The sequence below is a fragment of the Trichomycterus rosablanca genome, chromosome 4 (genome assembly GCF_030014385.1).
Source record: "Trichomycterus rosablanca isolate fTriRos1 chromosome 4, fTriRos1.hap1, whole genome shotgun sequence".
Lineage (NCBI taxonomy): Eukaryota > Metazoa > Chordata > Actinopteri > Siluriformes > Trichomycteridae > Trichomycterus > Trichomycterus rosablanca.
Window position 1 is genome coordinate 38,434,622 of NC_085991.1, and position 22,596 is coordinate 38,457,217.

Consider the following 22,596-nt stretch of genomic DNA (forward strand, 5'->3'; position numbering starts at 1 on the left):
GGCAGAGACTCAAAAATAAAGATGATAAAGGTCTGTGGTCAGGTTTATTGGTTTGTGTTTTCTTTTTTGTGAAGCTGACGTGTCAAAAATGCAACAGGCTGCAAGTGACATTAACTTGCACTTAGTTAAACTATTTGAAGTTTAACTAAGTACTAGTTAACTAAATTAATAGTCATAATAAAACAGAGTAGTAGAAGAAACAAGCAATTACAAAAGAGATACCTTTAAATAAATATAATAAAAATACCGCACTGATAGTTACAGTAATGATGGTTTTAGTTTACTATCATGACATTATTTGGTCTCCATATTTAATATTCATATATGCGAGCGAGGTGCAAAATAATGCCCCTCACCTGCAAGTATAGAAAAAGAATTCAAATGCAAGATGTTTTAACCAAGGTACAACAAAACTGTGGATAAAAAGCCACTAACAAATACACAAATAAATCAGGTGGCCAAAATAACAGAAACTAAATAGCAAATTAAAGACAAAAAGAAAGTTGATAGAACCACTCAGTTATTGAAAAAAGAAAAGACAGGAAACCCTCAGAACCAGCCGGAACTGGCAATGCACCCACACCAACTGGCGCACCTCACACATAGTGTGGATTTACCACGTTAACATTGCTCACTGCTGAACTACTTCAGCAGCTGCCCTGTTACAAGAATGTGCAAGTGTGTGATGCCCTGCTTGGATTGCTGCCCAATCCAGGACACATTCATATGCTGCATCTATGGCAAGTAGCTAAAAACATGAATGAACGGTTAGATACATACAGTGTTGTTTTTGAAAGTTTAAACTATTAGACATTTTAGTATTGTAAGGTAAGTTGAAAAAAGCACTAATCAATCTGGTTTTGTACATGTGAATTTGCTATGTGTGTACGTGACTGAAAGTGTTCGAGACAGTACTTACTGGCAGGCGACTGTAGACCACAGGCTGAATGCACTATCACATACACACTCCCACACATACTATTTTCCTCGCTATCTGTACAAAAAAGAAGATACAGACACAGGAAGATATATTAAAAAGTGTGTGGTTCTATGCAAGTGTAACTAAAATAAAAACCACAGTAAAGAAGCTGCAGGTGATTACTGGATGAAAGTACAACAGATTACAGGCCTGGTTTTGATTAAAAGAAAGGAACTGACCATGCTGAAGGCAGTTAAGTGGTGGCTGTTGGGTCATTCTTAGTTTGACACAAGAATTGGTAAGAGTGAGAAGGTCTGGAGGCACTGTCTCTAGATCTAAAAGCCATATACAAACACACACAGTGTATAGCAATTAAAATAAGGAAACATACATGAACAAACCCTTAGCTGTTTTAGATATAATGTGATGGGAGTTTCACTCACCCTCAGATTTGAGTTTATTAATTGCTTCTCTCCACTCGTCAAGCTCATATAGAGAAGGTAAGTGAATTGTGTGACTCTGAACAAACACAAAGAGGCTATAAATCACTCATTTAAATAGTGATCAACAGTTTTGTATATAGTTCAACAAATCTTACAAAGATGCTAGCAAAATTGGTGGGTGTAAAGTGTGGGGTTTTACATTTTGGATAGTAAAGGATGTCAGTAACTATTTGAATGTATTAAAAATCAAGCATATTTAATGTGATTTGCTAACATCACACATCAGGACATTTCTTTCTTCATGGCAGATCCTCTCAAGCCTAATCAGGTTGGAACGCAAGCATCAAACTGCCATCCTTAAGTTTTCATCAAGGATGCTTTATTCTTTCGGCCCTCAATTCTTACAAGTTTTCTGGGCCTTGTCACTAAAAAGCACCCCATGGCATGATGCTACCACCACTATAGATTGCATTGGCCATGTGACATGCTATACCTGTGGTTTTGCCAGACATAGGGCTTGATGTTCTGAGTTTAAATTTCATTTTTATTTAAAACAGAGAATCTGTTCAGAGAATCATTTAACAAACTCCAAGCAGGCTATTACATGCCTTTTACTTAAAAGTGGTTTTCATCTTCAGCCAAACTCAACACTCAAAGCCTTATATATTGTTGTATATCCTTGCCCTATTGAATGCCTGGCCACAATTTGATCACAAAGATCCACAGACAGTTCTTTGGACTTCATGGCTTGGTTTTTGTCCTGACAATGCAGATTATATTATGGGCCTTTATAGACCCAGGTGCATGTCTTTGCAAATGTCCATCAATTCAAGTTAAATTATTATATAACATTTGTATAGTCACAGTGGTGAGGTATGGGGACCAAAACAATTATTTAAAAAAAAAAGCTCTAACTGGACATACATTATCATTTCCTGTTTAACCACTGCTTTATCCTGGTGAGGGGCACAGTGGGTTCAGTTTCTCTGGAATCACTGTGCAAAATGCATTACCACACCCTGGCCTCCAGGTGCTCCGGTTTCCTCCCACAGTCCAAAGACATGCAAGTGAGGTGAATTGGAGATACAAAATTGTCCATGACTGTGTTCGATATAACCTTGTGAACTGATGAATCTTGTGTAATGAGTAACTATCGTTCCTGTCATGAATGTAACCAATAGTGTAAAACATGACGTTAAAATCCTAACAAACAAACTGTATATAGACATCCAACTAGCCGAAAGTGCAGATGAGAATTCAAACCCAGGGGAGGTGGGCTGGCGTGATTTATCGCTGCGCCACCCGAGCAGCTTTGTGCATACATTTTCAATTTAAAACTTTCTTTGGCAATGTGATTTAGGTATGCGTGCTTAAATATCTAGCTCTTTTTACAGTGAACATTGTCTCAAAGCAATTTTACAGAATCCAGGACCGACAGACCAAAAACCCCTGTTGAGCAAGCCGAGGGCGACAGTGGCCAGGAAAAACTCCCTTAGAATTACTGGAAGAAACCTTGAGAGGAAGCAGACTCAGCAGGGACCTATCCTCCTTGGGTGTATACTCATGCATCTCATTTTCCTGTTAATCCAGACTTGATTACTAGTTTCTATAAGAGTTAAAGCATAATAATATGGTGCTATAACTGCCATACTGTAAAGCTGGTTGGGTGTTACCTGGTTGACATAATTTTTTATTAGACAGTCATTTTGCAGACTGCACAATTATGATTTTGCACTTTTAATAAAGACTTCTTTATTAATCACTCTCAGTTGAAGCCAGTGATTTGGTCAAAATTACAGTGTGTGGACTTGCACTTTGTCATTCAATGGAATAGTGTGATTTAGGCAGTGTGACCGTAGTTTTATATTTTCTCTATTTCTTTATAATATACAGTACTGAACAGAGCTCGGCAGTATGTTTGTGGCATTTAAGTTGGTCTTCTATTTGTCTCTTTAAATAATTAGTTTAATGAATGTGTGACTGCTTGGGACGATAATTAAATCTTACCTTACTGCTGCTGCTATGTAGCTCTAAAATAAAAGAAGGTTTGTGTGTAAGAAGCCAAAGTTCACATGCTTCAAGTTTCCTTCTACAGCGATCACTGGTACGAGAAACAGACTCTTTTTTCTCTTTCTGTAACACATACACCCCATCACATATAGCAGAACTTGTCATAAACTAATATTCACCACCACATTTACACCAATATAGATACTTTTTCCACACAGTGCAACACCTCTAGCACCACATATAAAGAAGTGAAATGTATTATGGCTGTACATTTGGTCATCTACAGTTTAAAATGCTTACTTTGATTGGTACGCCAAAGCACAGCTTAAATCACAAAACTACACTGCAAAACTACACAGACCTGCTACTGTAGAACTTTAGAGACAACAAGCAAAATCTATTCCCTAACTGTAACCAAGCATGATGGTGCAAGTAGGCTGGGTGGCCGTAGGAACAACGATTGGCTGTTGTTCAGGGTTAGAGGGTAAGAAAGTCAGATCATAGGACTCATATCTGGTACAACTGCGGCCCCTGCTGGCTGGCTGATGGCGCCTGCACAGGGCTGAGGAATAATGCTGATGGGGGTGTGTCCCTCCGTACACAGTGCCTGTCAAGTGTATGAACTCGGCTCGTGCAGGTGAAAAAATCTGTACTGACTGTGCGTACCGGAGGGGGCGCATGTCAGTTGAGAGGCGTCCTCAGTCAGCGGTGAAGGGTTGAATCAGTATAGAGGACGCTTTCAGGGTAATTGGACACAACTAGACTGGAGGATAAAAATTGGGGAAAAAAGAGGGGAGAAAATATGAATAAAAAAAAAAAGTTGGCAAAGAAACAATTAAATTCCCATAATATTATTCACCTACTACACCGAATGGGTACTTTTAAGATGCCACCAATATATTCATCTATAATGCCACCAATCCCAGTTCCACAAAGCAGACACTGTTGAGCCCTTGAGGAGGCCCTTAACCCTCTCAACTCCAGAGTGCTGCATAATGACTGACTCTGCGCTCTGACTCCAGTTTCTAAGCAGTTTCTATCTATTTCTGTGGAGTAAGCATATCTTGCAGAGGGTGACATCGTCATAGTGAGTGGGTGGTGTAGAGCAGTGTTTCTCAACCTTTTTTCAATCACGGCACCCTTTAAAAGTATGCAAAATCTCAAGTCACCCCAGTCTAAAATTTAATAAAAAACTTACACTCTGCATCCCTCGGACTGCTAACACACTCGCACACACACCACAAGGTGTCATTTAGGGAGGGAGGGCTAAACGTGACTTACTTTTAATGGGAAACCTCTCCTAATGCATCGTGCGGTAATGGAGGGGGGGGGCAGTATTAGGCAACACAGTCATGTGCTGACCCCCGCGTTGACGTTGTAGCATGGGGAAAGGGGCGTGTGAGAAAAATTTTAATGTTTGAGGCGGCTAATGGTCTACATTTTCATGATAAGTTGACTTTTTTGTATTTTACATTTATTTCATAATACAGTGGTACCTCGGTATACGTCCTTAATCCGTTCCAGATCCTTGGACTTATACCAAACAGGACGTATACCAAACGAATTTTTCCCAATGTGATTAAAATGGAAAATGATTAATCTGTTCCCATGAAAAAAATCCTATTGTTATTGGCATATTATACAGTGGGGCCAAAAAGTATTTAGTCAGCCACTGATTGTGCAAGTTCTCCTACTTAGAAAGATGAGAGAGGTCTGTAATTTTCATCATAGGTACACTTCAACTATGAGAGACAAAATGAGAAAAAAAATCCAGGAAATCACATTGTAGGATTTTTAAAGAATTTATTTGTAAATTATGGTGGAAAATAAGTATTTGGTCAATAACAAAAGTTCAACTCAATACTTTGTAACATAACCTTTGTTGGCAATGACAGAGGTCAAACGTTTCCTGTAAGTCGCTGGGCAACACGGACTTGCAACTCCCTCTACAAATTTTCTATGGGGTTGAGGTCTGGAGACTGGCTAGGCCACTCCAGGACCTTGAAATGCTTTTTACGGAGCCACTCCTTCGTTGCCCGAGCGGTGTGTTTGGGATCATTGTCATGCTGGAAGACCCAGCCACGCTCCATCTTCAATGCTCTCTCTGATGAAAGGAGGTTTTGGCTTAAAATCTCACGATACATGGCCCCGTTCATTCTTCCCTTAACACGGATCAGTCGTCCTGTCCCCTTTGCAGAAAAACAGCCCCAAAGCATGATGTTTCCACCCCCATGCTTCACAGTAGGTATGGTGTTCTTGGGATGCAACTCAGCATTCTTCTTCCTCCAAACACGACGAGTTGAGTTTTTACCAAAAAGTTCCATTTTGGTTTCATCTGACCACATGATATTCTCCCAATCCTCTTCTGGATCATCCATATGCTCTCTGGCAAACTTCAGACGGGCCTGGACATGTACTGGCTTAAGCAGAGGGACACGCCTGGCACTGCAGGATTTGAGTCCCTCTCGGCGTAGTGTGTTACTGATGGTAGCCTTTGTTACTTTGGTCCCAGCTCTCTGCAGGTCATTCATCAGGTCCCTCTGTGTAGTTCTGGGATTTTTGCTCACCGTTCTAATGATCATTTTGACCCCACGGGATGAGATCTTGCGTGGGGCCCCAGATCGAGGGAGATTTTCAATGGTCTTGTATGTCTTCCATTTTCTTACAATTGCTCCCACAGTTGATTTATTCACACCAACCTGCTTGCCTATTGTAGATTCACTCTTCCCAGCCTGGTGCAGGTCTACAATTTTCTTCCTGGTGTCCTTCGACAGCTCTTTGGTCTTGGCCATGGTTGAGTTTGGAGTCTGACTGTTTGAGGCTGTGGACAGGTGTCTTTTATACAGATAACGAGGTCAAACAGGTGCCATTAATACAGGTAACGAGTGGAGGACAGAAGAGCTTCTTAAAGAAGAAGTTACAGGTCTGTGAGAGCCAGAAATCTTGCTTGTTTGTGGGTGACCAAATACTTATTTTCCACCATAATTTACAAATAAATTCTTTAAAAATCCTACAATGTGATTTCCTGTATTTTTTTTGCTCATTTTGTCTCTCATAGTTGAAGTGTACCTATGATGAAAATTACAGACCTCTCTCATCTTTCTAAGTAGGAGAACTTGCACAATTAGTGGCTGACTAAATACTTTTTGGCCCCACTGTATGTTGATGGGGTTGTATAAAATAATTTATAAAACGGATAGTTCCGGTCCTAAAATCTGATTGGCTGAGCTGCGTTCAAAGCCGTTGTAAAATCCCCGATCCACCTATGACCACCTCACATCATTCAATATTAATACGCCACTGAAAAGAAAAAGTACAAACTTGGTTGAACACTATTTTAAGTCAAAAACACAAAATCACGTGAAAATTCACAGAGAGTTGTAGCGCGGGTTGTTTACTGAATGGTAGCAACTGGCGTAATGACGCTCGTGGCTTTGTCTCGCGAGAGGTAAACAAGGGTAGTGCACGGTGTTGTGACTCATTTTGACCCATACAAGTTTGAGCACGCGAGTCGTATTTCAAACAAAGGTCGTATACCAAGCAAAATTTTTCACGTCCAAAGCGGACGTATACCGAGGTTCCACTGTATCAGTAACGTCAGAATATTTTTGACGGCACCCCTGACGAAGCCAGACAGCACCCCAGGGTGCCGCGGCACCCCGGTTGAGAAAGGCTGGTGTAGAGGGTATTTCATGTAGCCTTTAAGACTACAATTTCCTTTAGGACGTGCGTTTCAGACCCCTAGCTGCCTTAATAAATGATAAATGAAAAATATGATCTTGCTTCATCTGCAAACTTGCAGACTTGCAAACACTTTTCACCCCATACACATTCACACAAACACAATCCAGAAGACACACACAAATACAATACCATTACCTGGAGTGCTTGCCTTAACTGGAACAACTTTGCTCTCATGTTGCTCAGTCTGAGCTGAAGTTCATCTGATGCTTCCTGCTCTGCTGCCCAGTTCATCTTGAGGCCAGCTAGTGGCATATACCAACAAAATCTGTAGTAAGACTGCCTCCTAACACACACACAAACACAAAGTCAAAACAAGACAAAAATACAGTCAAAACAACACAAACATAGTCAAAAGTTTAAAAACTAAAAAAGAGTCACATAGATGTCACTTACCCTTTGCACCCATACTTCAGTTTGACACACAGAAGCAAGTCTGTATAGAGGAACAAGTGTCTAAGGCTCCGGCCACCATCACAGACATCCACCACAAACCCGTCACGCACCAGCCGTCTTCTCTGTGGAACAGCCCAAGCACTTACTTTAATAACTGAGGTAAATATGCAGAATCAATATTAGGATACATTTTCTGCTGGTGCTAATTCGCTAACCAAATGTTACTTTAATTGTGATGACTGTGATGAAATCTTTTCACAAGGTTTTGTAGTCCTGTTGAAATTTGCCATTTGGTCAGAAATGCTTTAGTGAGGAGGAAGCCTGGTTTACAAGCCTGGTTTTCATTGTTGTAGTTGAGGTTCTGTGCATGCCAATGAAGTTCCTCTTTACCAAACTTGTTAAATCATGTATTTATAGACATTACTTTGTGCAAAGAGACTTCTGCCACAAAGTAAAAAACCCAAGTTATTTTAAATAATTAACCTTTTCCTATCTCAAGGCCAGCCCCGCAGGCCCAGACCAAATGTCGATGATCTTATAATTGTGGGGGGAATTCTGTGTCCATTGGTCATTGCGGATGGCCCATACCAATCAATAATCAGTCCATACCAGTCCTCTTTGTAGCTATTTATAGACTGCCTTGGATGGATAAACATTCATTTTATACACATTTTACCAATAGGCGTGTCTTAAACACCTGTATGAAGTTTGTCATGTTCTTATAGCATTCATTTATGAGGTCTTTGGAGGGAAATTGGCTACTCAAATTTTTTTCTCAAGATGTGGAGTATTAAAGAAAATAAATGTACAATAACAATAATTTTATGGTATTTTAAAAACTCAAACCACTTCAGTCTCACATCACAAAACATTGACTGTAGAATGGATGTATGCATGTGTGGTTACCTCTCCTCTGCTGAGCGTGACTGATGTCTTGCAGTGGGACCCCTCGTTGACCCCAGACAGGAAGCTGCTGGAGACACGCAGTGCTTCCTGTAACAGCGCCATGTCCTGGTGATCAGCTGGCGTGTGTTTCAGCAGATCCTAAAAATGACACGTGACAACAAAATGAGAAAACAAAATGAAATATAAAAAAAAAAAAATCTTAGATACTGTACAGGATACCATGTGCATTTTGTTTCCAAGCAAATCATTTTGAAATACCTAAATTATATACATTAGTATTGATAAGTACAATAAGTATTATAAGTATTGCATTATTTGACAATAGGTTTCAATACATAAATATTGATTTTACGCATTATTACAGTCCAAAAAAAGTGTTGATTTCTGGCCATATATGCAAGAAAGTAAAATAATAGGTTTCATTTAGTCATATGAAGTTTAAAATATGTATTTTCCATTTAAAACATGGGAATTTTAAGTATTTCCATAATTGAAAATGGGATGTGGGTAATTTGTTTAGTATTGTAAAGTTTTTATAGAAAATCATTAATAATTAGGGAGGAATAAAACATTTGTCTATGAGTGCTAAGCAGCTGAGATGTAATGCTTTTTGGAAAAGAGTAATAATGGTATTGCATTACAATGAACACAAGTTAGCACTGACAGTCTTTAAAAAAAACGTTTTAAATACTCTTGGGGTGTGTTCGAAAACCTAGTGAGCTCTCTACATAGACAGCATTTTATGACATCCTACGAGCGCTCCCAAAATAAAATGGTTTGAATGGCATGAGGCTAACTGTGTTAGCTTAGTAAGTGAAAACCGATGGAATCGCTGTCTAAGTAGTGCGTTCGAATAACCTGCTATATAAGTCAATGACTTATTAGAATTCTCTCTACTTAGGCAGCTGCCTATGTAGGCAGAAAGACAGCAAGGCAGCTCTCTAGGTTTTCGAACACACCCATACTCACTATTCTGCAGTTCACGTCAGGTTGTTCTATTTAAACCATTCACTATATAAACAAAATTCTTTGTTCTTCTAATTATTAAACTTGTGTTTTAGCCACAACAATTTCTAACAGGTGCAATAAATCAATTATATAAAGGAAATTATATGCTTTCAACTTTGTAGAAACAGTTTAGGGAAGGCCCTTTTCTTGTTCCAGCATGACTGTGCCCCTGTGTACAAAGCGAGCTCTATAAGGACATAAAGAACAGCTTGGTTGAAATAAATTCCAGTGGCTCGCACAGAGCCCTGACCTCAGCATCACTGAACAGCTTTGAAATGAACTGAATTTTGGATTTATTTTGAAACTTTAAAAATGTGACACTCAAAACTGACTGTTACATGATCAAACATTCAAAACTAGTAATAAAATTTTTTATGGTGAAATATTACATAGAATATGAAACAAATGCTTCTGTCTTACATGCAGCACTAAAGTAGTCTTGGTCACTCTGTCCAGAGGCTTGTAGAGCAGAGCTGTAGAAGGAAAACACATTTAAATGAAAACAAAACCAAACATAAATAAAGGCCTTGTTTTAGTGTGCAGTTTCCTCACCTTCAAAGGTGTACATATTTCGTGAGCTGTCAGACCCTTTGGTGGACTTCATGCTCTATACAGGGAAGTAACAAAAATCATCATTTCTTTGGAGGAACATCTGATTACCGCAAACCTGATTATTAAAAAAAAATTTACAGACACACACATACACCCACACACTCAAAGTGATAAGCAGCATACAGACCTGGGCTAGCGTTCGGAATCGTGGGTCTGACTGGGTGCATTTCTTCACTATCTGAACAGCACTCTCATAGTTATCAATAAATCCTCTGTACACTCCTAGCTGGCTTACCTGTGCATTACATGACAACAACATGACATGTTATATTACTATTGCTCATTAAGGACATTATTAAATCATTAAATTAAGATAAAACAAACTCACAAATCTGAGGAAGATGTCTCCCACAGATAACTGCTGCACATAAAGGTCCTGTTCCAAACATGACTGCAGTTTAGCTCTGAGGCTGCTGTGGAACTCGGTGTGAAGCTCTCGGAGCTCTGGAAGCTGGTAGAACACTGTCTGGACCTGCTCGATGGACAATACAGGCTGAGATGTACCAGCTGAGGCACGGAGAGCCTTCATTGGCTAGATGGACAGAGACAGAGAAAATGTAAAAGAAATGTTTTGCAGCCAGAGACACATTCAATGTAAATGAAAAAAACCTTGTAAAGAAAAAAAGTTTTAAGCATATAAAGTACATATAAAAGTATATGTAAGTATATATAAAATGCCGCCGCTAGACTGCTTACTGGTACGAGAAAACGTGAACACATTACACCTGTCATGGCCTCCCTACATTGGCTCCCCATCAAATATAGGGTCCAATTTAAAATTTTACTCTTTGTATTTAAGGCACTCCACGGTACGGCCCCTTTGTACATCAGTGACATGTTATGTCCCTATAAGGCACAAATGACACTCCGATTTTAATGTTGGATTTTAACGTAGGATTTTAATGTTTAATGTTTAGGATTTTCATGTTCGGTTACATTCATGACAGAAATGATAGTTACTCGTTACACAAGATTCATCAGTTCACAAGTTTAATCTCAAACTTAGTCATGGACAATTTTGTATCTCCTTTGAACTATCATAAAGACACCACTGGAAGTACTGTCCAGGAGTTCCAAACTTATTTTAGAGCAGCAAACCTACTTGGACATGGGAGAAAGCTCAAAATTGTGTCCAACGCCATCAGCAATCCCTTTAGAACAATGAAAAACCCTTGTGCTGCTCCAAAGGATTTACAGGATAACCTGATGAAGACTGGAACAAATGTTACAGTGGCAGCCATAAGAAGATCACCTAACAAGCAAGGAATTCATGATCGGACTCCATGATGCACAAGGCGGGTCAATAACGTGGTAATAGAACTTCCTGTGATGTCTCAAAAAGAATGAACACCTCTTTTTATGCATACTTACTTTTTAATAGGCATCTTGTCCTCGCTCTCGCCCTCTCTCTCTTACACACACACTCTCTCACTTGAGAGTGTCTCACCAGTGACATTATTTTCTCAAACCTACATATTTAACTCTGTATAAATGTAGCTAAGTAAAATGTCTTTATTGAGACCAATGTAGTCAGTTGTCACCATAAGCTTGCACAGCATGAAATGCTTCGTACTTCTCTTTTTACTTTGAATGGGTAAAACCAAAGTTTTACCACGTCCTACTAAAAGGGGAAGAACAGTTTCCTTAATTCTGCTTATGAGCTGCTGTAGGTAACAAAAGACATTAAGAAACAAACGGCATGAAATAAAATACATCTATAGACACTTATTTGCAAATCATTAAAAATACATTCATATAATTGCACACAGTACAAGGGTCAAGGGGAACCCTTAACCTTGAGATTCGAATTCGACTCACTGTAGTTAAGATGTTTGGCATGTTTCTGCATAGGTTGCTTCTATTGCTCCCACATCACAAAAATGCAGAAGGTGAATTCGCTGCTCTAAGTGTAAGTGGAAGAGCGATTCTGTAGAGCAGTTTTCTTTGTATACATGAAAATATCACTGCATGTTTAAAAAACCTGTAATATATAGGTGAGGTCAATTGTACTTATATTATATATTATACTATGTGGCCAAAAGAATGTGGACAACGCTTCTATGCATTAAGTTGCTTACAGCTGTATGAAATCACAGTTATATGACAAATATAAAATAAAATGCTTTTTATGGCAACAGTTTTGGGAAGGTCCTTTCCTGTCTCCTGTTCCAGCACGACTGTGACTGTGCACATAAAGCCAGGTCCATAAAAACATGTTTTTCTGCACCAAACTCCAGACACTATTTATTTTTGCAGTTATCTTTATGTGACTGAATGATTGTAACACATTCTTTTTTGTTTCATTTGTGACAATGTGACACTGGGTTTTGATTCCAACCTGTGAAAAGAAGCCACTCTTCTATTTACTTTGTGCTTTAAGACATCATCACTAACAAGACATTCTGAAACCATGCTACAAAGTGAAATGACGTTTTAGAACATGTTGCTCAATTAATAACCCAAGACTTTGTCCCAGCAAATGTCATAGTCCATAAAAACACACAAATAAAACTCACTCACTCCCTTTCTTAACCGCTTATCCAATTAGGGTTGTGGGGGGTGCTGGAGCCTATCCCAGCTTTTCAATGGGCGCAAGGCACACAGTAACACCCTGGACGGGGCGCCAGTCCTTCGCAGGGCAGACAGACACACACATACACACAGCCATTCTTCTATAGGGCAATTCAGTGTCTCCAAATAACCTGACTGCATGTCTTTGGACTGTGGGAGGAAACCGGTGCTCCCGGAGAACCTTCTTGCTGTCAGGCGACAGTGCTAACCCACCGATCCATCGTGCCACCCACAAATAAAACTCAACATATTTAATACATAATAATAGCAGCTAGAGACATTGAACATGTACATAAACATGGACGATTATTTGTTGGTGTGTGTTACCATTAGAAGGGTTTCCAGCTCATTAAGATAGGTCTCCTCACTAATCAAAATCTCCTTGAGTACCAGCAGTCTCTTTTCTAACATGTCTTCTGGGGTTTTACAAATCTGAAACAACAAGGCATCACTTTAAACATCAAGTATTAATTTAACCATAAAATATTGAATGCAGATAAGATTCAGTGCAGTATCAAGAGAGCACAGGGTAAAGTTTTGGCTCTAGTAGTAATAAGATAAACTGCAGCACAAAACTGTGATTTTATACCATATGATTTTGAGATGCTAGCCATTTAGCAAAGGAGTCTGCCATGTTTGCATTTATGTGATGTAAAGATAGCAGTATGTGCTGTAAAGAGATGGCGATGTGTCTTAAATATTGTTTAAGATTCTTATTACACACTAGGTGTTACAAAAATTCTGGGCTATTATGTTTTCTGGATATCTTATTTTAATAAAATAATGAAATATTGGTATAGTAGTGCAGAAGTAATACTAATACTAATGTCACACTTGAACCCTCTTTGTGCTGCTGTGTGCCACGCCCCTCACCAGCACACACTCTCCTGCCTCTCCTGCCACACCCTGATTGGTTCATGTGGACTATTTATCTCCAGCTGCTCCTTATTTAAGGAGGCAACTTTTGTGCAGACTTTGGGAACTATTGGACTATTGGCTCTGTGGGTCTCTGGTCTCTCTCGTCATGTTAACTCATGTATCTAGCTCTAGTTTAGTCATGTTCCTAGCTCTAGTTTAGCCGTGTTCCTAGTTCTTGTTTAGTCGTGTTCCTAGCTCTAGTTTAGCCGTGTTCCTAGCTCTAGTTTAGCCGTGTTCCTAGCTCTAGTTTAGCCGTGTTCCTAGCTCTAGTTTAGTCGTGTTCCTAGCTCTAGTTTAGTCGTGTTCCTAGCTCTAGTTTAGTCGTGTTCCTAGCTCTAGTTTAGTCGTGTTCCTAGCTCTAGTTTAGCCGTGTTCCCAGCTCTAGTTTAGTCGTGTTCCTAGCTCTAGTTTAGTCGTGTTCCTAGCTCTAGTTTAGCCGTGTTCCTAGCTCTAGTTTAGTCGTGTTCCTAGCTCTAGTTTAGCCGTGTTCCTAGCTCTAGTTTAGTCGTGTTCCTAGCTCTAGTTTAGTCGTGTTCCTAGCTCTAGTTTAGTCGTGTTCCTAGCTCTAGTTTAGTCGTGTTCCTAGCTCTAGTTTAGTCGTGTTCCTAGCTCTAGTTTAGCCGTGTTCCCAGCTCTAGTTTAGTCGTGTTCCTAGCTCTAGTTTAGTCGTGTTCCTAGCTCTAGTTTAGCCGTGTTCCCAGCTCTAGTTTAGTCGTGTTCCTAGCTCTAGTTTAGTCGTGTTCCCAGCTCTAGTTTAGTCGTGTTCCTAGCTCTAGTTTAGTCGTGTTCCTAGCTCTAGTTTAGCCGTGTTCCCAGCTCTAGTTTAGTCGTGTTCCTAGCTCTAGTTTAGTCGTGTTCCTAGCTCTAGTTTAGCCATGTTCCCAGCTCTAGTTTAGTCGTGTTCCTAGCTCTAGTTTAGCCGTGTTCCCAGCTCTAGTTTAGCCGTGTTCCCAGCTCTAGTTTAGTCGTGTTCCTAGCTCTAGTTTAGCCGTGTTCCCAGCTCTAGTTTAGTCGTGTTCCTAGCTCTAGTTTAGTCGTGTTCCCAGCTCTAGTTTAGTCGTGTTCCTAGCTCTAGTTTAGTCGTGTTCCTAGCTCTAGTTTAGCCGTGTTCCCAGCTCTAGTTTAGTCGTGTTCCTAGCTCTAGTTTAGCCGTGTTCCCAGCTCTAGTTTAGCCGTGTTCCTAGCTCTAGTTTAGCCGTGTCCCCAGCTCTAGTTTAGTCGTGTTCCTAGCTCTAGTTTAGCCGTGTTCCCAGCTCTAGTTTAGTCGTGTTCCCAGCTCTAGTTTAGCCGTGTTCCCAGCTCTAGTTTAGTCGTGTTCCTAGCTCTAGTTTAGTCGTGTTCCTAGCTCTAGTTTAGTCGTGTTCCTAGCTCTAGTTTAGTCGTGTTCCCAGCTCTAGTTTAGCCGTGTTCCTAGCTCTAGTTTAGCCGTGTCCCCAGCTCTAGTTTAGTCGTGTTCCTAGCTCTAGTTTAGCCGTGTTCCCAGCTCTAGTTTAGTCGTGTTCCCAGCTCTAGTTTAGCCGTGTTCCCAGCTCTAGTTTAGTCGTGTTCCTAGCTCTAGTTTAGTCGTGTTCCTAGCTCTAGTTTAGTCGTGTTCCCAGCTCTAGTTTAGTCGTGTTCCCAGCTCTAGTTTAGTCGTGTTCCTAGCTCTAGTTTAGTCGTGTTCCTAGCTCTAGTTTAGTCGTGTTCCTAGCTCTAGTTTAGCCGTGTTCCCAGCTCTAGTTTAGCCGTGTTCCTAGCTCTAGTTTAGCCGTGTTCCCAGCTCTAGTTTAGTCGTGTTCCTAGCTCTAGTTTAGCCGTGTTCCCAGCTCTAGTTTAGTCGTGTTCCTAGCTCTAGTTTAGTCGTGTATCTAGCTCTAGTTTAGCCGTGTTCCCAGCTCTAGTTTAGTCGTGTTCCTAGCTCTAGTTTAGTCGTGTTCCCAGCTCTAGTTTAGTCGTGTTCCTAGCTCTAGTTTAGTCGTGTTCCTAGCTCTAGTTTAGTCGTGTATCTAGCTCTAGTTAAGCCGTGTTCCTAGCTCTAGTTTAGCCGTGTTCCCAGCTCTAGTTTAGTCGTGTTCCTAGCTCTAGTTTAGCCGTGTTCCCAGCTCTAGTTTAGTCGTGTTCCTAGCTCTAGTTTAGTCGTGTTCCCAGCTCTAGTTTAGCCGTGTTCCCAGCTCTAGTTTAGTCGTGTTCCTAGCTCTAGTTTAGTCGTGTTCCTAGCTCTAGTTTAGTCGTGTTCCTAGCTCTAGTTTAGTCGTGTTCCCAGCTCTAGTTTAGTCGTGTTCCTAGCTCTAGTTTAGCCGTGTTCCTAGCTCTAGTTTAGTCGTGTTCCTAGCTCTAGTTTAGTCGTGTTCCTAGCTCTAGTTTAGCCGTGTTCCCAGCTCTAGTTTAGCCGTGTTCCTAGCTCTAGTTTAGCCGTGTTCCCAGCTCTAGTTTAGTCGTGTTCCCAGCTCTAGTTTAGTCGTGTTCCTAGCTCTAGTTTAGTCGTGTTCCCAGCTCTAGTTTAGCCGTGTTCCCAGCTCTAGTTTAGTCGTGTTCCTAGCTCTAGTTTAGTCGTGTTCCTAGCTCTAGTTTAGCCGTGTTCCTAGCTCTAGTTTAGCCGTGTTCCTAGCTCTAGTTTAGCCGTGTTCCTAGCTCTAGTTTAGCCGTGTTCTTAGCTCTAGTTTAGCCGTGTTCCTAGCTCTAGTTTAGCCGTGTTCCTAGCTCTAGTGTAGTCGTGTTCCTAGCTCTAGTGTAGTCGTGTTCCTAGCTCTAGTGTAGTCGTGTTCCTAGCTCTAGTGTAGTCGTGTTCCTAGCTCTAGTTTAGTCGTGTTCCTAGCTCTAGTTTAGCCGTGTTCCTAGCTCTAGTGTAGTCGTGTTCCTAGCTCTAGTGTAGTCGTGTTCCTAGCTCTAGTGTAGTCGTGTTCCTAGCTCTAGTTTAGCCGTGTTCCTAGCTCTAGTTTAGCCGTGTTCCTAGCTCTAGTTTAGCCGTGTTCCTAGCTCTAGTTTAGCCGTGTTCCTAGCTCTAGTTTAGCCGTGTTCCTAGCTCTAGTTTAGCCGTGTTCCTAGCTCTAGTTTAGCCGTGTTCCTAGCTCTAGTTTAGCCATGTTCCTTGCTATTATTCCTAGCTCCAGGTTGTTCCTAGCTCCAGGATGTTCCTAGCTCTTGTTTAGCCATGTTCCTAGCTCTAGTTTAGCCATGTTCCTAGCTCTAGTTTAGCCATGTTCCTAGCTCTTGTTTAGCCATGTTCCTAGCTCTAGTTTAGCCATGTTCCTAGCTCTTGTTTAGCCATGTTCCTAGCTCTTGTTTAGCCATGTTCCTAGCTCTTGTTTAGCCATGTTCCTAGCTGTAGTTTAGTCATGTTTCTTGCTATTATTCCTAGCTCCAGGTTGTTCCTAGCTCCAGGATGTTCCTAGCTCTAGTTTAGTCATGTTCCTTGCTATTATTCCTAGCTCCAGGTTGTTCCTAGCTCCAGGATGTTCCTAGCTCTTGTTTAGCCATGTTCCTAGCTCTAGTTTAGCCATGTTCCTAGCTCCTGTTTAGCCATGTTCCTAGCTCTTGTTTAGCCATGTTCCTAGCTCTTGTTTAGCCATGTTCCTAGCTCTTGTTTAGCCATGTTCCTAGCTCTTGTTTAGCCATGTTCCTAGCTCTTGTTAAGCCATGTTCCTAGCTCTAGTTTACTAGCTCCAGGTTGTTCCTAGCTCTTGTTTAGTCATGTTCCTAGCTCTAGTTTACTAGCTCCAGGTTGTTCCTAGCTCTTGTTTAGTCATGTTCCTAGCTCTTGTTTAGTCATGTTCCTTGCTATTGTTCCTAGCTCCAGGTTGTTCCTAGCTCCAGGATGTTCCTAGCTCTTGTTTAGTCATGTTCCTAGCTCTAGTTTAGTCATGTTCCTTGCTATTATTCCTAGCTCCAGGTTGTTCCTAGCTCCAGGATGTTACTAGCTCTTGTGTTTAGCTCTCGTCACTCGCTATGTTACTAGCTCTTGTTTAGCTCTTGTTTAGCTCTTGTTACTAGCTATGTTACTAGCTGTTGTGTTTAGCTCTTGTGATTAACTTTTGTTACTAATAAATTATTAGTTTGTTGCATCTCTGCGTGTGTGTCCGCCCCTTCCGCCTTAACCCTCATTCGTGACAACTAATACTAAGTCAGATGACTACTTGCATATGTGAATGGCTGTGCAGAGCAATGGCCAAGGCTAAGGATACAAGAGTATAATAATAATCCACAACACACATTTTTTCCAATTCCCTCTTGATACAAGACCATTGTCTGATTTTCATCTTTGTGATAATAAATAAATTTTCAATAGGACAAGGCTCTAGACTGCAGGTTGGTCAAAAACACACACATTGTGTTATCGAAGCCACACTGTTGTAGCTTGCACAAAATGAGGCTTGGTATTGTTTTGTTGAAATAATCATGGACTTCCCGGGAAAAAAGTCTCCTTGCTGGCAGCATGTGTCTCTTCAAAATTCCAATAAATGCCTCCATGTCAGTGACGCAGCCTATACAATGCCAGATGATGACCTAAATGTTGATTTCGGGTAAATCCAACACTTGCCCACTTTTATAATAGCTATGGTCTTAATTGGAGTGAATATTTGACATTGACTTACTGGTGTGTCTGGAAGTGCTGGGATGTCCTCTGTGCCATTGGGAGTCCATTCTGTCTCATCCTCAAACACTTCTTGAGAGAATTCTGTACTTACAATCTTTTCTTCCAACACTCCAAAACAAAAGATATTATAAGATATAATATTATTTAGAATAATAGAATGCCTCAGAGGTCAGAGTGCAGGGTCAGCCATCAGATGGCACCCCTGGAGCAGAGAGGGTTAAGGGCCTTGCTTAAGGGACTAACAGTGGCTGCATGGCAGAGCTGGGATTCTAACTCTCAACCTTTCAGTTGATAGCCCAAGATTTACCCACTAGGCTACTACTGTCTTGTTTAAGCACTTAATACATACACTCTGTAGAATGTCAGAATTCAGCAAATGTGAAATATGTCAGGTGCTCAGATGTCGCACCAGTGTATTATGCTAGCCCACCACTGCTGAAATCCAGGTTAAAATCTCAGCAGTGCTATCAGCCAGCCAGGCATCTACACAGACATGATTGGCTATGTCTGTGGAAGGGGTGGTGGTTGAAGCCCTGCAATGGATTGGTACCTTGTCCAGGGTATTCCTTCTTTGCGCTATGTGTTTTCTGGTGGAGCCAGACCCACCATAAGGAAAATAAAATAAAAGAGGGACCTTTTCGGTGTCAAAGTTTCTAAGGGAGCAGTACATTCCATTCTAAAATTATTTGCCAAAACTGAAACTTTTCATCCAAACAATAATCAGGCCACACCATAGGATAACAATATATAAAGCTTTGTTCAGAGAGACAGAAGTGGTCTGAAAGGAGAAGTATGAGTCTTTAAATCACTTCTCATTAAGGCAAACAAGTAAAAACAATAAATCAATGATTATCCAAGTCTGGGTGTATTTTGCCTACTCTTGAGCATCTGCTTTATCCAAAGTGACTTACAATTTGAGCAATGAAGGGTTAAGTCAAGTCAAGTCAACTTTATTTATATAGCGCTTTTTACAATAGACATTGTCTCAAAGCAACTTTACAAAATCCAGGACCAACAGATACAAAAACCCCTGTTGAGCAAGCCAAGGGCGACTGTGGCAAGGAAGGGCCTTGTTTAGGGCCCAACAGTGGCAACTTGGCAATGGTAAATAGTATCTTCACCACTGAGCTAACACTGCCCTATTGCATAGACTTGGCACAAACTTTTGAAGTCCATGCCAGCTCAAACGTGTGCAAGGAATATAGTAAATACAACCCCAAATCAGAAAATATTGGGACTGTGTAAAGATGCAAATAAAAAATGCAGTGTTTTGTACATTTAATTTGACTTTTATTTCATTACAGACAGTGTGAACCTGAAATATTGAATGTTTTGTCTGGTCAACTAGTACTGTGGTCAGATGAATCAGTATTCCAGATCTTTTTGGAAGAAATGGACGCTGTGTGCTCTGGACCAAATACCATCCAGGACCATCCAGACTGTTATCAGCATATGCAGATTTTTGGAAGATCATATGATTTGTAATGAAATTGTGAAAATGCAATAGGTAATTCTTACCACAATACACCATAAAAGCATAGTAGTTACTACACTACACTACACTACATTACATAGTATCCATATAACACACTACAGTAAGGCTGTACAAGTTTACATAACAGCTAGTTATGTACTAAGTACTACTTTAAACCATAGTAAAACAATAGTGCAATATAGAAAATTCCCATATATGTAAAAATAGTCATTAAAACCATCAACATACCTGCTATACCATAGGATAAGAGATACTGCAATGCTTCTTCATAAAGCTCCATCAGCAGCTGCAAAGTGTGTGTGAGTGAGCCTGTGAGTGAGTGACAGTGAATTAAACTATCTAAAAATGTCAGTCAAGATTAACGTGCTTACTACTTCCAGCACACCAACATAATAACGTTTTTTCTTCCTGTTTCTGTAACCAGTCAGAAAAAAAAGAGAACAAGTGTAAGAGAGAGAAAGGCTGGCCATACAGGGCTTCCACTTATTGCCAAATTTTGGACAATGCATAAGGAAGTTTATTTACTGAAAAAGGAAACCCAATCAGGGTCGCCACAACAAAAGCACCCGAATTACCTAAAATATTTGTTTATTTTCCTAGTCAAAATGTATTCATTTAATTTCAGTTACTGCTTAATTCTTATCAATGTTACTGTAGCTCTAGGTCCTAAAATCAAGAAAGGAACATATTCAGCACCAAATCATGACAGGTCATTCAATTCACACATTTCAGGGTTGAGCTGAGCACAGGTCATTCTCTTTGTACACAAGGGCACAGTCATGCTGTAACAACAAAAGTTCTTCCCGAAACTGCCACAAAATTAAAAGCAAATCATTTATTTTATATAATTTAAACAGCAGTTAGCAATGGGTGTGGTACGAACAAGTAAACAGTGACTGGTGCACCTGAAACCATTTACATATTGAAAAGTAACGAATACTAGTGTGACATTAATGGAATAGAGGAAGATTGGCTAAAGAGCATTAACAGGTTTAGCTATTATTAACTTTTCTTTTAAATGGGGGTACTGTTAGCTTAGTGGTTAAGGAACTTCACTAGGGGCAACACGGTGGCTAAGTGGGTAGCACTGTCGCCTCACAGCAAGAAGGTCCTGGGTTCGATCCCTTCCTGTGTGGAGTTTGCATGTTCTCTCCGTGTCTGAGTGGGTTTCCTCCGGGTGCTCCGGTTTCCTCCCACAGTCCAAAGACATGCAAGTGAGGTGAATTGGAGACACTAAATTGTCAATGACTGTGTTCGATATAACGCTGTGAACTGATGAACCTTGTGTAATGAGTAACCGTTCCTGTCATGAATGTAACCAAAAGTGTAAAACATGACGTTATAATTCTAATAAACAAACAAACAAACAAGGATTTTTACTATTTATTGAAAGCTATTTATGGAAAGTCCAACCATGGCCTTGGGCCAGGTCCTTTACCCTCAATTGCTTGCATTGTTTTGGTCACAGTTAAAAGTTTCTTTGGAGAAAAGTTTCTGGTATATGTACTTATTTTGTAGACATTATATGGCTATGTCTTATTTTTCAGATTCGAACAGTGTAATTCAGTATGCTTTTAGTAATTCAGTAAGTTTTTTTATTTAGTTCCAAAACTACAGTATATAATGATGTAGACAAGGTAAACCCTGCCATCTAGTGTTCATCATAGTACATAGAGGATACATTTTATCATTCTAAATTAATTAATTTTATTTTAAATGTATTTTTATAACTTTAAAGTTTTTTGGTAGAACGGTTACTAGTAAATGGCAATTTGTTTGGGTAATTAAAAATAAAGTTACCAGATACAATTTAATCTGGACTTTTGAAAAATCTGCATTTACAAGCAAAAGTAAAGACTGTTTAAAAACCATATATTTTGAGTAACATATGTCATTTCCAGAAAAGTTAGGACATGTTGGAAAATGCATTAAATCAAGATTCTGTGATTTGTTCACTCTTTTGATATTATAAAATGACTATAGACCGTCCAATTTGCTTGCAAATTCATTTACACAATTACAGCCAATGTAAACAAGAATAATACTCCAGACGTAGCATACCGAGCCTACCCAAGTAAAAGTATTTACACCAATTTTAACTTTTACTTTTAACTATTGCTGGGGTGAGGGGGGCCCATGGGCACTGCTTGTGCATAGGGCCCAGAATTTGGTGCTACGCCCCTGTCGGTGTGTGTTTGTAATGTGTCTGTGTGTGTTAGTGGTGTATCTGTGTGTGTTAGTGGTGTATCTGTGTGTGTCAGTAATGTGTCGGTGTGTGTTAGTGATGTGTCGGTGTGTGTTAGTGGTGTATCTGTGTGTGTCAGTGATGTGTCGGTGTGTGTTAGTGGTGTATCGGTGTGTGTTTGTAATGTGTCTGTGTGTGTTAGTAATGTATCTGTGTGTGTTAGTGGTGTATCTGTGTGTGTTAGTGGTGTATCTGTGTGTGTCAGTAATGTGTCTGTGTGTGTTAGTGGTGTATCTGTGTGTGTTAGTGGTGTATCTGTGTGTGTCAGTAATGTATCTGTGTGTGTTAGTAATGTGTCTGTGTGTGTTAGTGGTGTATCTGTGTGTGTTAGTGGTGTATCTGTGTGTGTTAGTGGTGTATCTGTGTGTGTCAGTAATGTATCTGTGTGTGTTAGTAATGTGTCTGTGTGTGTTAGTGGTGTATCTGTGTGTGTTAGTGGTGTATCTGTGTGTGTCAGTAATGTGTCGGTGTGTGTTAGTGATGTGTCGGTGTGTGTTAGTGGTGTATCGGTGTGTGTTAGTAACGTGTCGGTGTGTGTTAGTGGTGTATCGGTGTGTGTTAGTAATGTATCAGTGTGTGTTAGTAATGTGTCGGTGTGTGTTAGTGGTGTATCGGTGTGTGTTAGTAATGTGTCTGTGTGTGTTAGTAATGTATCAGTGTGTGTTAGTAATGTGTCTGTGTGTGTTAGTAATGTATCAGTGTGTGTTAGTAATGTATCAGTGTGTGTTAGTAATGTGTCGGTGTGTGTTAGTGGTGTGT

The 22,596-nt window shown here is 40.2% G+C and overlaps 1 protein-coding gene across 1 annotated transcript in view; it reads right to left on the reverse strand.

Annotated features, from left to right (window-relative positions):
• The window catches only part of si:dkey-33c9.6 (active breakpoint cluster region-related protein), a 31,640-nt gene extending 11,768 nt beyond the window's left edge, over window positions 1-19,872 (reverse strand). The window contains exons 1-14 of the mRNA XM_062993297.1: window positions 19,821-19,872; window positions 18,096-18,205; window positions 12,934-13,038; window positions 10,364-10,567; window positions 10,163-10,270; window positions 9,976-10,030; window positions 9,844-9,896; window positions 8,416-8,553; window positions 7,510-7,631; window positions 7,246-7,399; window positions 3,370-3,495; window positions 1,363-1,438; window positions 1,159-1,254; window positions 920-994 (exon numbers count right to left, since the gene is read on the reverse strand). Of these exons, the coding sequence (XP_062849367.1) occupies window positions 920-994; window positions 1,159-1,254; window positions 1,363-1,438; window positions 3,370-3,495; window positions 7,246-7,399; window positions 7,510-7,631; window positions 8,416-8,553; window positions 9,844-9,896; window positions 9,976-10,030; window positions 10,163-10,270; window positions 10,364-10,567; window positions 12,934-13,038; window positions 18,096-18,205; window positions 19,821-19,872 (1,474 nt within the window). The remainder of the gene's footprint in view (window positions 1-919; window positions 995-1,158; window positions 1,255-1,362; window positions 1,439-3,369; window positions 3,496-7,245; window positions 7,400-7,509; window positions 7,632-8,415; window positions 8,554-9,843; window positions 9,897-9,975; window positions 10,031-10,162; window positions 10,271-10,363; window positions 10,568-12,933; window positions 13,039-18,095; window positions 18,206-19,820) is intronic.
• Between the last annotated feature and the right edge of the window lie 2,724 nt (window positions 19,873-22,596).